Here is a 15,058-nt window from a genome sequence, read left to right on the forward strand (position 1 = left end):
TCTCAAACTTTTAGCTGCAGCTGAAATGCCTGGCGCAGTGGGATGGCCATCAGTTCCTGGAACACATGGGCAGCTTCCACCCCAACTGCCTGCGGAGTCAGCCTTTCTGCCTCCGGCCAGGGCTTCCTCAGAGGTGGGAATGGGAACAAGTGAAGGACCCTGTTTTCAGAAGCAGCCTAGTCCCACGAGGGCAACCTTCAACCAGCGGGGAAGGGAAGCCCATGAGCAGTCCCAGCCTCCCTTCCTCTGATGGGACAATTCTGCAGTAGTTTCAGTGTGGCTCCTCAGAGGCACTCTGGTGGCATCGGAACTCAGACACCCACAGGGATGGCCAGCTCTCTCCGGCCCTGTACTGCCTTCTCCTCCTCCCCCGCCTCATGCTCCTGCTCCCTCACTCCAGCTTCCTGAGTCCACCTCCCTAACCAAGCCCTTGCCTCAGTCTCTGCTTTGGGGAACCCAAACTGAGACCCCTGACCACCTCAGAGCCTTGTTCAGAGTCCCATCAAGTCCTGAAGAGAATCACAGCCCTTGTCGCACTGCACTGTGGCTGCAGAACCAGGAGGTCCGTCAAAGCCAGGATCGAGTCTGTCTGATTTACCCTGGAACCCCAGGGGCCCTGGCACGGAGGCAGCACCCGCTCAGTAAGTTGTTAGTTGAGCAGATACCAGCCATACATCTGCTGTCCATGCATCAAGAGGGTCAGGAGGCAACCAGGTCTCATTGACAATTCAGGGAATGCTTCTCTGTTTCAGAAAAGCTTTACAATGAAACTAAGGCAGAGCCATTAGCAGCAGGGGAAAACAGACATCTTCTATTAAGCCTGCCCACCGCTGCCCCACAAAACACAGCCAGGCTTCTCTGCCTCCTGGCTCACATACTCGGAGGAGCTCAGCCTAACTTCTCTGACTGTCCATCAGTGCATTCCACCCGTTGTCTCCTCCTTCCCTATTTTCTCTTTCCCTTTTGATTCACAGCTGTGTATTTCCATCCAGAAACCATAACAAAGGACTAGATCAAAGAAATTGAAATAAATAAAGCTGACTGTGCTGCTGTTGCTCCTTTAAATTCTTTCTCCCCCAGGCCTTGAAGCTAGAGGTTGCAAACTAGCTGCCTATGGGTCAAGGGTGGTTGGCAGATATGTTTCTGAGAGGCCCATACAATGTTCTTAAAGTGGCCAATATTTAAAACTCAGTATAGGGAACATAAAAATCCACATTTTCAACTATTCTTGAAAAATTAAAGATATGATGACATGCACTACAATTAGCTGGGGTGAGTTTAACCACTTCCTAGAGATGGGACCCAAAGCCCTCTATGTGCTGTGGTCCCCAGTATGCCCTTTTAACTCTCACCCTTAGCCCCTTGTCAGTTGCCATTTGTGACTGTGACACACAAAGTTCACTTTGCTCTTTCTTGTTACTTGTCTGGCCTTGAAGGTGAAGGTATATGAGCTTGCTCCCCCATATTTAAGCACTTGGACAAAACAGGTCCCAGCTGCTATGAATGTTCCTTGTGTTTTTAAAAAGCCTCTGGCAAGGGATTCAAGCTTCCTACTCTAATGCTATCAGGCCTTGTGCCATTATTTGGAATCCCATCTTGATGTGATGATGATGATGGTGATGTAATGCTAGTCCAGGATAGCAGTTATTCATGGCACACATGCCTGCCTAATCCTAAAGATGCCTTCTTTAAAAGAAATTATTACTACTAAGGGATTTGGGAGAGATGAGGAATAAATGGAGCAAAGACAGAAAGGAGAGGCCAGCAGGAGCCACATTTCAGTGATGCTTGCCTTGTCCTTGCTTCCTAAAAGGGGAGAGTAGCCTGGTGGGAAAAGAAAAGAAATCCTTCCCATCCACACTTTAGATTCCGGTTCAGGCAAAAATACAGACCACTTCTTACCACTAAAACTGTAAAATCAAGTTATCCCTGAGCAAGGGGAGAACTTTGAGCACACTGCATGAATCAGCCTGCCTCGGCATGCAGAAAGGACCCAGACAGTTTGCACCAAGTTTATAGATCCATAAACCACAGTAAATTCCCGACTCCTGCAAAGTTAGAAGTTAATACAAAAATTCAAAGGCAACAGGAAGAATAATTCCCATAACCTACCAGAGCTCCAAGACAGAACTCAAATGACTGTGTGAAATACCACTTACTGAAGGACCACCATTCTTGCAACATTCACTCAATCACTAAACAAATATTTTTCTTTGGGCAAGGGACGAGGGATGAAGTAATCATTAAGACAGACATAGGAACACTTTGTGAAGCTTATGGTCTAGCAGGAAAGTCATTAAGTGCGCAGCTGCAATTATTTCATGAATGACAAGCGTGACCATGGTAGGAAAGAGAAGCCAAGGTATAGAAACATATACCAAGAGACATAACCTAGGAAGAGGGGTCCTCTGAGGGAAAAGTATTTAAGCTCAGGCCAAAAGGGTGAGTAGGAGTTGCCCAGGCAAACAGCCTGTCCATCTTTATTTAGCACTTATTACATGCCTGGCACTGTATCAGGCACTGGGGTTAGGGAGGTGAATTAACATGAGTCTCTCCTCAAAGAATTTACAGTCTACTGGGGGCAAACAGACTTGCATTATACCTGTGCTGGGAAGTGATAGGGATTCTTCCTCCCCTGAAACAGATTAAATAGTCATTTTAAACATGTTCTGATACTCAGAAGAATTCAACCAGAAATCTTCCTAATTGCAAAATGTTCTGTTGTGAGTTCAGAGAACTTCTCCAATAATTTAATAAAGCAGCTGAAATTGAGAAACTGTCAAACCCCGTAGTGCACCCGGGGTTTCACCAGGATAACAAAGCTTGTTGTCTGCAGATGCACAAGCTCTGGAAGAAAACTCACAGCAGGCACAGGGCAGCCCAAGCCTCCAAAAGAAAGGCTAAATGAGGAGTTGGACAGAGGCGACTGAGGCAGGCTATTCAACTTCAGAGACCTGGGGAGAAAATGCTTGCTGGTTAACAATATTAACAATCATCACCAGAATGTTAATGACTACTAAAGATTCTGATCAACCTTTAGGTGTACTTACACTTAATTCTACTATTGTCCCAGTTTGTGGATGAGAAAACTAAGGATTAGAATAAACCAGAAATTTCTGTTTATGGCATTATGATATACTCAATAACCTGCAAACTAAAGTCCACAAAGCATTTGACTTGCTTAACAAAACAACACATCCTTTTCACAAAAAGGAGTTTACAAGTAGTTTGATCCTCAAGTATGAAAATCAAAGGGTGAAATCATATTAGAGCAGTAGATAGATATGGCAGCTATGCCTTGGGGGCTGACTGGGACAAATGACTGGACTCACTGAATAAGGAGCTTGGATTTTAATGGCTATAAGAAGATATAAAATGAGGTGCTAAACCTGTGTAAAGCAGGGAGTTGGTACTGAGATTCCTCCACATAAAGTTAGGGGCTTACAAGAGTTACACCCTCAGTGAAAAGACACAACAGGTAGAAAGTCACCCACTGGGACAGGAAGACCACAAGAAAATCTAACTCTCTCTCCTGGGCTCTGGGCAGGGAATAAAATGGCTTCCCTGAGAATTCGTATTCATGGTTCTTCTATCATAAGAGTTTAGAGTTTTAACATAAATTAATTGGGTAGTCTAGAAAGCTCCAAAATGAGGATTTAACATAAAAAATTATCTTAAGCAAGTGAGATCTCCTAGGGCACCCAACAGAAACAAATGAAGGGACCTACCTTTAACCTGGACCATTCCCAAGTCCCATAAGTAAAGCCTTTCTGAAAATGAGTTCACAATCCAAAATCACAAGGCAAAAGGAAAAAATTCACCATGAGTGAAAGTCAGCAGTCACAATAAACAATAGGAAAGACCTTCAAATAATAGAACAATCAGATAAAGACTATAAAATAAATGTTTCAATTAACTGAAGACATAAAGGAAGGAATAAAAACATAAAAGATCAAGACACTAACAATAAAGACCAGTCATGTGTGAAAAAGAATCTCTAGAAAACAAAAACTGAATTATTGAAAATAGAATCTTGGTAGATTGGCTATTAGCAGATAAACACACCTCAAGGGAGACTTGGTAAACAAGAAGCTAAAGCTGGGAAAATGTAACATAAGAAATAAAGAGAAGAAAAATATCAAAGAGGTCAGCACATAAGAAAAAAAGAATGGGAAAAATCCAAGATACATCTAATAAGAACTCCAGAAGGAGTGAAAATAGAATAAAAGAGAGATTATTCAAAGACAAAGTGTTAAAAAAAAAAAGAGACAAAAGGCCCAAAATGGAGTCATTTGTGCTAAGCCCACATCACCAAACTGAGACTTAATACTTAACCTAATTGCAGATTCAGCCTTTATTAAAAATGTAATCTTAACTGGTGAGGCTGGAATTACCTGGTCAACACTGGTGGCCCCTGCCATCCCCCAAAGGAAGTTGACCTTGCCTAGACAACCCACTCTTTGCAAGTAACATCATCCTGCCCGCTTCTGCCTATAAAAGCCTCCCATTTTGTACAGCTCTTTGGAGTTCCTTTCTAATTGCTAGATGGAATGCTGCCCAATTCATGAATTGTTGGATAAAATCAATAAGACTTCTAAAATTTATTCAGTTGAATTTTGTTTTTTAACAACAGGAAACCTCTGACTCAGGAAATACAATGAGTCCTAAGCATAGCAATTAAAACTAAATTCATACTAAATGCATTGTGCTGAAACTCCAGAACACTGAAGACAAAGAGGAGCTCTAACAATCAAACAGAAGAAAAGGCAGGATACTTAAAAAGGAGCAATAATAATTAGACTGACAGTAGACACCTCAGTAGCATCACAGAAGCTAACACAGAGGACAAACATCTTCAAAGTACAAATAGAAAACAGGATTTCGACTTAATCATTTACAAGTGAGGCGAAAATAAAACCATTTTCAGACAAGCAAAAGAGTGTTAGCCACTGAAAAATTTATCATTGAAAGGACTATGAAAGTATGCACTTCAAAAAGAAGGAGGTGGAAACTAGAAGTAAGAAGTTGGAGATACGAAGAAATAAAAAATTAACTGGTAAATATTTTGGTGACTCTGAATAAATAATTCATTGGCTCTATAAAATACTGATGATGACGACGACTAACACTGGGAGGACCATAAGAGGTAATCTGAATTAAAGCATTCCAAGCCCTTCTGTTGTCCATGAGAAGGATAAGGATAGTGATCAAATTTAAATTTGTTTAGACTTGATGTCAACTATGCATGTTAAATTTTTAAGGAAATCAGAGAGAGAGGGAATTACATTCAGTCGTGGTAACTATTCGGAAAAAATAAATAAATAAACCAGGGAAAGGAAAATAGGGAGTAATGAGGAGAGAGAAGTGACTGGTGGAGGGGAAAAGATAGAATAAAGAAAACTCAATCCAATAGAAAGCAGGAACAGATCATTTCTCAGCATTAAAAAAAAAAATCAGAACAAATAATAGAAAACAAGAAGTAGAAATAAACCTAAAATTATCAATAAATACATGTAGACTAAACACACCAGCCAAAAAGACAAAGATACCAGATTAGGGTTTTTTTAATTACAAGAGACTCACCGAAATACAAGTATGCCACAAGTTTAAAAGTATAGAAAAATTATGCAAAAAAACCCCCAGAGCTATATTAATATCAGACAATTTTGTAAGTAAAAGCATTAAGAATTCAGGAGAGTTCTTGCATAATACCAAAGGAACAATTCACCAAGAAGAAATGTACACCATGACCTTTTACTCACTTTGTGATAATCCAAAGTATACTTAAAGCCAAAAATGACAGAACTACAAGGAGAAAAAGACAAATCGCCAAACTTTTCTCTTTCAGTGATTAGGTAGACAAAGAAATCAGGAAAGATGTGGATTTGGACAATGCAATTAAAAGGCTGGTCTGACGAACATCGTGTAGACTACTGAATCTTTAAAAAAAAAAAAAAGAATATGCATTCTATTTAGAGAATGCATATCCTTTTCAAGCACATAAGCATCAGTTATAAAACTGACCACTTGGCAAGTCTCAACAAATTGCAAAGAATCAGCATAATAGAGACCACAGGCAAAAAAGTGAGAAATCAATAACTAAAAGATTACTTAAACACATATATATTTGGAAATTCAAGTTTGTAATTTTAATTACCACAAGATAAATAGTGTGTATTTTTCAAGATTTACTCTCAAAGGAGAAATAATTCTGCAAATAGAAAATATTTAGAACTAAATGAAAATGAAAATACCATATTTCAAAACCCATGGGAAGAAACCAGAGTTTTAAAGGACATTCTGTAGCTGTAAATGCTTATATTAGAAAAGTTGGCTGAACATTAATGAGCTGAGTATCAATCTTAATAAGGTAGAAAAAGAACAGAATGAACCCAAAGTACACAGAAGGAAGGGAATAATAAAGTTAGAGCAGTCGACAAAGTATGAAACAAACTTACAAGAGCAAGGTTTGGCAAAACACAAAATGGTTCCTTTTAACACTAATCGTGATAAGAACAGGAGAGGCAGGTAATGAAGTGGTAGAAAGTTGGCTCTGGAGCTGACTGCTTCGTTGGAGTCCCCACTCTGCCACTTACCAGCTGCATGGCTGTGGGCACGTGACTTGTGGCTGGCACTGGTGGAACCACAGCTCAAACCCAGGACTGCAGACCCCGGTGCCCGGGCACTAACTGGTTATTCCTACCGTAGGAATTTCGGGTGTGTACTTTGAAGAGAGTATCGTCCTTCCATAATGAAACCGGGTATTATTATACCCACTTAACAGATAGAGAAACTGAGGTTTGAAGAATATATGTAATTCTCCTCAAGTCATGAAATAGGAAGCATTGGAGCTGACTCAAGACCAGATCTTTCTGACTCTGAAGTCTGCCCTCTTAACCACCACGCTCATTAATAAGAGGTGAGGAAAATCCCTGTTGGCCACTCACTGTATACTCAACTTCAGGGAAAACATCTTTTCTAAGGCAGAATATAAAAGAGAAGGGGCAAACGCAGCCTTGCTCACGAACAGAAGTTCTTACTTTTACTAATAATATCCCAGTGGTTAAGAATACAGAGTCTGGAATTAGAAATAATAATAATTGCTAATATTTATTAGATACTTACTATGTGCCAAGCATAATGCTAGCCTCTTTATTCCTCACAACATCCCCCCCTTTTTTTTTCTTTCAACATTTTGCCAATTTTATGTCACTGATCCTCCATCTCCACACGCAGGTGTCTCCCTTCCCTTCCCCTTTCTTCATTTCTTTGCTCTAAAATTCTAAAATAAACCCCAGACTATGTATCATTTCATTTGTAAATACTTCAGTATGTTTCTCTTATGAAATGGGCTTTTTTTCTTTTTTTTCAAAACCGTAATACTCCTATCACACCTTTCTTAATGTCATTCAATACACATCCAAGGTTCAGATCTCATGTTCAGATCTCACTGACCGTAGAGAAAACAATGAACAGACGCACACACCTTGCACGAGGCCAGCCACACAGAAGGCCCAGGCAAAGGCGGGAGCTACTATGTTTGGTACATGATAAATGGTGACCGAGGACACTGGGGTGTCACGCTTTCCCCACATGGGGGTTGAACCAGAATGATGAGGCCTGAGATGATGGCTGAGGGAAGGTGAAATGAAGGGGGACAACTGAATTCTACTGGGCACAATTACATGCTAGGTTCTGTGAAGCCATGCATGCTCTTCCTTGCACCAAATTACTCAGTTTCAGAGAGAGCTACTGAAATTGAATGGTTAAACTGCTGAGGACAAGTAGCCTTATATCCTAGAATTCACCACCGAGTGCTGGCTAATTTTATTGCAGGGGAGAATCACAGGCTTTCCCCACCCTGGGCTGCCCTCAGAGGTCAGCGATGTGGACCAAGAGCAAAGTGCAGGCGCTCTCTCCCCACATCTGGTGAGTTAGGACGTAGAGGCAGCCCACGAGCATCTGTGTGAGTTTGGGTGCAGGCGACAGGACAGGACATGATGGCAAAGATGGGCACCCTGAGCCGTCAGTCTCGCAGACTCTCAGTGTCCCAACAACGTCCCTTTCTGCAGGCTCTATTATTGTCCCACAACACAGATCAAGCACCTCAGATGCAGAGAGGTTAACCTCACACACTACAGACTGGCAGAGGCAGGATTCCAATCCAAGCCACCTAACACCAGAGCCTACATTGTAATCCACACCAAACTCCTTGGGGCTCAACTTCCTTACCCACTGATTGGGGGTGGCAATATCCACCCCCTCTATCGAACTGTGAAGAGGACCTGAGACAAGGAGATAAAGCCACCAGCACAGTGTCTGGTGATGAAGGAAACGACAGTGATGACAACTGGTACTTGCAAAGATACAGGCTCACAGGGATGTTACCACTCCTAACTGCTCCAGACTAACCTACCACATAAAATCTTCACAAAGATACCTTTGCTTCCATTTCGCTCTCACAAATCCTCCAGAGGACACTTGTGCTCTATGAAAATTAGCTCTAAGCTAATTTTCAAAATCAAAATCATGGCATTTCATATTATATGAAGACATGAAGAAAAGTATTTAAAAGAATCTAACAAAGCAAACTGCAGAGAAGTTGGGGTAGAGGGGGCAGCTCACATTACCCAATAGAGTAAATCTAGACTTGAACTTAATTTTTTAGAATTCTTGAAATATCAGTGATGGCAGCGTCAAAGACCAATTAATCAGGTTGTTTGTTCTCTGTGTGTGAGTCCCTGTTGCCATCTACAGTTGAAAACAGGGCATGCATGCAACACTGCCAAATTAACTAAAAACCTAGTCTTGAGGACTCAGACGCTAAGAAAATATGCTCATACAATGAGTACAGCACGTGGAAATGTTACCTGGAGGAGCAGCTCTTTTTCAACCACCTCTTCCGTCTTGCTGATGAGACGCTTCTGCAGGGCATGAATTTTCTGAATCAGCTCAAAGGTACTGGGGTCACTGGCCTGTTCAAAAGGAACAAAATTAAGCAGCTGAGATGATCAGTTTCAAAGCACTGAGGTCCCTATGCAAAATCACTGTTTTCTGAAAATCGACTGCAAAGCTGTAGACCCAATACAGAGAGAATCAGAACCAAAAAAAAAAAAAAAGTATAACAAATGAGACATCATCAAAATAGACTGATGTCTGGCTAATGTTTTATCTGTTACCTCTAGTTAGTCAATAAATGGAAAGTTAATATGTTTATTTCACCAGGGGAAATAGTAACCACAATATGACAGCTACAGGGCATCAAACCTGACTCTTCACCACCATCCAAAAACCAGGCTGAGTGCTTTCCAAATATTATTAAATATTAGTCACATGACAGCCCTCTTAGACAGTATTATCTTCCCCTTTTACAGATAAGGCAACTGAGGCTCAGAGGAGGAAGTCATTTCCCCACACTGATAAAGGTCGAGCTGGATTCAAGCCCAGATATGTCTGGCTCCAAAGCCTGGGGTTTTTAATTACTATGCTCTGAGGTTTCGCTACCATCATCTCTGCTTCCGTAGGAATGAGACAGGGCTCCCTAATTCATTCCATCTCAGGATTCTCCTTTCCTAATTGTCAACAAGAAGATTCATTACAGCCTGTGAGGGGGATGTCTGCTAATAATTGGCAGCAGAACACAGCCATGGTGTTGGTGTTTAGCTCTCAAACAGCGTTATCAATCCCAAAAGCTTTGATGTGCCTTCAGTCTGTGCATAATTCAAACAAGATCTGCAGTTATACCTTGATAATTTGTCCTCTGGACTTTGAGCCAAAGCTTCACTTCCAACTGTACTGACATTCAGAATTAATTTAGCAGCTAAATATCTTCAGCTGCCTCCCAGAGTCTCTATTTTCTAATTTTTTAAATAGAAATTGAAATGAATTGGAAACTTCAAAGATCTGCTTGAAAACACATGGAAGAAAACTACTGTGACAGTAAACGGATTTAAAATCTTTAGCCCCACTTCCCCAGACACAACCATATCATTGTTCAGTAAACTACCCAACTCTTGGCATTTGAAGAGAAATAAATGAGGGTCCAAGAGAGGTGGGGGGAGATATTCCATGGACTCTGATGGTGCTTAAGAAATACTAAGCAGAGCCAACTGATGCCCACATATTGGGACTAGATTTGGCACCCACATTCACTTGGCAACACTGGATGTCATTAAAATTCAGGCCTTATGTTTACATCACAATTTATAATGCATTATCTTTAATGCTTTCTTCATTTAAAGGAAAAAATAAAAACGAAAAACAAAAACCTACTTGGCTGATTTTTCCCCGTGCCCTCTTTTCTATATCACACTCTTCTATTCTCCCAGCACTCTAACTGTGCACTTAGTCGAAACCCCTTGTGGCCCCCATACTGCTGGGTACAACTATAGGAGATGGGCATCTTTCTCCTGAATAAGCAGTTTGTCTTCCACTGCGAACTGCTGGTGGTAATGCCTATCAGGAGGTCATAAAACAAAATGTGAGGTTTATTATCCATCATCTACCAATGGGACTTTGGCTGTGTCCGCAGATCCTAAGAGAAGGGGTTTAACTAACACAACGTTAGTTCTTTGAAAAGAGGGCTAGTTCACAAAAGCCCTATTTCCTGTGGGGAATAAAAGGAGGCAAAGGCCAACTGAAAGATGGTGAAGAGGCTGGTGGTCAATGCAGGTGAAGGCAATTAACTATCCAAGAAAAACAGGCAGCTGAAAAATAGCTGGTTGACCAAAAACTGCTTCAACAAAAACAAAAACAAAAACAAAACAAAACAAAATGTCCATTGGTGAGGCCAGTTCACAGCTTTCACTGGGTCTTCTTTAGGCAGAAAGGGTTCTGTCCAAACAGAACCCAAATCTGGAACAATCCAAATTACATTTGATCCAGCCTGACATTTTAGGCGACAATCACACTGCATTAAATAAAAACACGCTTCTTATTGGCCTTGAGGTAAGGAGACAAGCAGGGGAGACAGAGGTTTGGGGGCGGGTGGAGGCTGTGCCAGAGGTTACCTCGAGCTTCCTCCATCTGTGCACGTTCATGGGGTTCTCCAGCTCCTCCTCCAGGGCTCGGCATCTTGTCCTCTCCTTCAGGAACTCTCTCTGCGTGTGAAAAAGCTCCTGCCTGAATAAGACAAACTTTCTTTTGCAAAGAAATTCTCTACCCATTTGAGTATCGTATCTTTAAGTGGTTACATACACACTACATCTCATAAAAAACTGGAATTATCGGGAGACTTTGGGAACTGAGTCCAGCCTCCTAATCTGGGCAGGACACAGATGGCATCAATTCTTGCAGAGCTCAAAGTTCAGCTTTAGCTTAAAAAAAAAGGTACCCCTGCTTCAGAATTATGATTCTGGATATCTAAGGAATTTAGAACAAGGAAAGAACAGGGGAGGTAAATTATGAGGATTTCAATATATTTTTTAAAGTTTCTAAATGCCTCCTATAGTAGCAGTGAAACCCCAATCCACGTTCCACCACGAGGTGTGGCACCAGAATGCATGCTATCAAGGCTCAGGCGAGAACCTGACATCAATTAGGGCAGAGCATCACCGCCCTGACTGCATACTGCAGTCACCTGGGGAGCTTTGAAAACCTACCTTTGCCTGGACCCAATCCCCAAAGGGATTCTGTTAATTGGTCTAGCATGTGGCTTGGGTTTCGTAGACTGTCATGTCCTGCTGGTAATTCTAACATGCAGGTCAGGATTGAAAAACATCAAATGAGGAGAGATCTTTTCTCTCAAGTTCCACAACTACACAGATGGCTGGAAAAGTCCTGAAGAGCTAGCTCAGGCTCAAACACACTCTAAAATCTGTGAGAATCTCTAGTTAATAGGTAATGCACTACAGCCAGCCACAGTACCCAGTGAGCCGGCTGCCACCCTATTCCACGAGAAGTTTTGCTGGGAGGCGGAGAAGAGGCAAGCACTGGCATTGACATGGGCAAGAACGATATTATTATCTGTCCTCGTCTGCTGCGGGTGTGCAGATTACTAATACTAAGCCATCTCTTTTACTTAATTGCTTCATTTAAACCAATAATACAACTTCCCCTCATTAGCAAGACAAACCATTAGAATTAACCGCATGATGTTCACTCAACAGGGAGCTCAGAACAAGCTGCTGAGAATTAAAAGCATATTTTTAACACTACAATTTTCTACAGTGTCATCAGCAGAGGAGGGCAAGAGTATTTGCCACTGTTACTGACGGCTCCTTTTGTACTAGACTCTGTGCTAGGCACATCACGTTTGTTTCCATGTTTCATTTTAACTACAAGTCTAAAGCTCAGATGAGTTAAGTGATTTTTCCAAGGTCACACAGCTTATAGGTAGCAAGTCTGAGATTGGAGTTCAGCCTGCTTGCCTCCAATATCTTTATTAAGTTGTTTTCCCATCATAAAGAGAGATAAAAATCTATTATCAAAAAACCAGCAGTGTTGACTGAGAATGGGTAGAATTTGGTCCTTTGTGTATGTAATAAAAATAACACATGGCTGGCAAGTTTAAGTGCTGGTCCTGGAGATCATTCAATAGCTACTTAGAATGAATCCATTTGTCTCCAAAATGTCAATGGTGGTATCTCTGCATAGTAAACTTATGAGTGATTTTCTAATCCCTTCTTTATATTTTCCTGCATTCCCCACATTTTCTACAGTGAATTTGTATTACTTTCATCATCTGAAATATGAGCAACTCTTTAAAAAAAGAGTATTGATCTATCCTTGAGAGTGGCAACTTCCCTTGCTATTCCTGAACGTATTCACTGCATCTAAAAATCAAAACTATCTTCTAATTCAACTAATTTAAGAAGCAGATCCAAACTGTGTCCTTGTCCCCAGGTGGTCAAGGATACTGTGTATCTCCAACTCTGTGGGGAATAAGATAGCTACTGAGAAAACACCAGACCTCTTATTTGGTTTCCTGCAATTGCCTATATAAAACACAGTGATGTTTTCCCAAAGGGAAAGTAGATCTTGTATAATGTAAGATTTAAAGCGAGAAGAAGGCGTACTAAGCTCAAGTGAAAGCTGCAGAAGATAAATCAAGAGTAAGATATAAAATGTGGCCACCTTCTAAGGAAACAGAGTTTTCAAATAGTAATAAAATTAAATTTTCCCCTCTTCTCATTCTGCATATAATTCCAAGAAAAAGATGTGCAAATGTTAGCAGGATTCAATTTAAATATTGATGCTCCATCTCTTGCATCCTGCCTTATTAAAGAAATTCTACAGAGCTCATTGGGGGAAAATTTTTTCTGAATTGTAACAAGTCTGTGTTGGGGATTTGACTCGAAGCTTCTTTTTTTAAATCCAGAATAAAGTTTTTTTTTTTTTTAAATCCTTTTGCCCTTGCTTATGCTCCATTGAAAGGAAACTAGTTCATTTCCTGTGACACAGAATGGGCACAGTGTAGATTCAGAATGAAGGAAAAGTGGTTCCCATTATTTGCTAATAGTTTCAACATAAAAAAATTATTTTATACAACTTGATCAAGACCTTCCATGACCAGGGCTGGAGAGTATAGCTCAGTGGTAGAGCGCATACTTAGCATGCATGAGGCCCTGGGTTCAATCCCCAGTACCTCCTTTAAAGAACAAATAAATAAAAATAAATAAACCTAATTACCTACCCCCAAAATTAAAAAGAAATAAATTAAAATTTTAAAAATAAATAAGTAAAACTTAAAAAAAAAAAGACCTTCCATGACCAACAAGAGAAACCCAAGGTCCTTTCAGCAGCTCCTCACAGACTCCCGTGCCCTCAGCTTCAAGTGGGTCTTCTACTACCTGAGTTCGTCGACGTTAGCCACGCTCCGGGCAAGGATCCCCTTCTCCCGGCGTAGCTTCTTGATCTCAAGCTTGAGGATTCTCATGTCCTCCAGCCTCTGGTTGTACTGGCTCTCGCCTTTGTTCAGCACGGACTGCTGGATCTTGATCTTCTCATACAGCAAAGCCAACTCATCATTGCGTCGAACTAGCTGTGACCCAAGGATGTCTCTCTCGCTGATGACCTAGAAGGGGAGGGAAGGGCGTGGCCACCAGGGGACAAAACGTCCCACTTCGCATGATGACAGCAGCGCTCATGCAGTCAATGAGGACCTGTGCTAGGCAGCCAGGAGGTGAGGCCCTGGGAACAGCCTGCTACACACCAACACCAGACCCTTCCTGGGAGAGTTCGCAGCCTTATTGGAAAGAGGAGTACAATAAATAATCCACGATAATAATCATCCAATAACCCTTGGCCCATAGGTGTTTGCTTGGTTAATTTTTTCCAACACATTATTTTATAAATGTTTAAATGTGAAGGCCTTTATGGTGGGCTAACTCTTGCCAGCCTCTGCCACTCCTTACTGTCCCACAGTAACCAACTTCTCTTTGTTTTAACCTGCCAGATCTCTGAAAGCATTTAAGTGTCTAACCCCTAAATGACATAATTATTAATTGTAATTATATGTGAGCAATGATATTATGCTAGGAGGCAAGCTCCCTGCAGACAGAACCTTATTTTCTTGGTCAATGTATCCTCCATGCCTAGAGGAGAGGCTGACACCCAGGAAGTGCCCGTAAATAGGAGCTGAATAAATGAATGAGTATTTCATGATTAATCAGCAGAAGGTGGGGCTCCAGGGCTGTTCTTCCGATAGACTGAATGGAAGAGCTTAGAAAAGAAGGGGCCTTCGTGCGAAGAGCTGAGTCAAACAGTGGCGTCTGCAGGTCTGGTGAGGAGCTGCTCCTACCTGGTCTAACTCCTTCTTCTGTCTCAGCCTCTCCCCATCGGCCTCGACAATGATTCGCAGCAGTCTTCTCTCTTCGGCTTCCTGCTGTTCAATGAAGTGTTTGGTCTCCAGGGTTTGTTGTCTCAGCTTCTGCAGCTCAGCCTGACAAAGAGCGAAAGGTACAGACCAATTTCCCCGGTGACAGTGCAAACCAGGACGCAGGGCCCAGATTCAGACGGACGGCGTGCTTCTTACATATCCCTGTGATGTTTCGTTTAACGTGGTTTGATCACCTTCACAAGCAAAACGAGCTACACACACACACACGCGCGCGCGTGC

At 41.6% G+C, this 15,058-nt stretch overlaps 1 protein-coding gene across 1 annotated transcript in view; it reads right to left on the reverse strand.

Moving 5' to 3' along the window:
* The window catches only part of CFAP58 (cilia and flagella associated protein 58), a 98,352-nt gene that overhangs the window by 37,303 nt on the left and 45,991 nt on the right, over positions 1-15,058 (reverse strand). The window contains exons 12-15 of the mRNA XM_010971277.3: positions 14,741-14,881; positions 13,791-14,014; positions 11,010-11,121; positions 8,871-8,975 (exon numbers count right to left, since the gene is read on the reverse strand). Coding sequence (XP_010969579.3) covers positions 8,871-8,975; positions 11,010-11,121; positions 13,791-14,014; positions 14,741-14,881 — 582 coding nt within the window. The remainder of the gene's footprint in view (positions 1-8,870; positions 8,976-11,009; positions 11,122-13,790; positions 14,015-14,740; positions 14,882-15,058) is intronic.

The sequence above is a fragment of the Camelus bactrianus genome, chromosome 11, assembly GCF_048773025.1.
Source record: "Camelus bactrianus isolate YW-2024 breed Bactrian camel chromosome 11, ASM4877302v1, whole genome shotgun sequence".
In the NCBI taxonomy this organism is placed as follows: Eukaryota; Metazoa; Chordata; class Mammalia; order Artiodactyla; family Camelidae; genus Camelus; species Camelus bactrianus.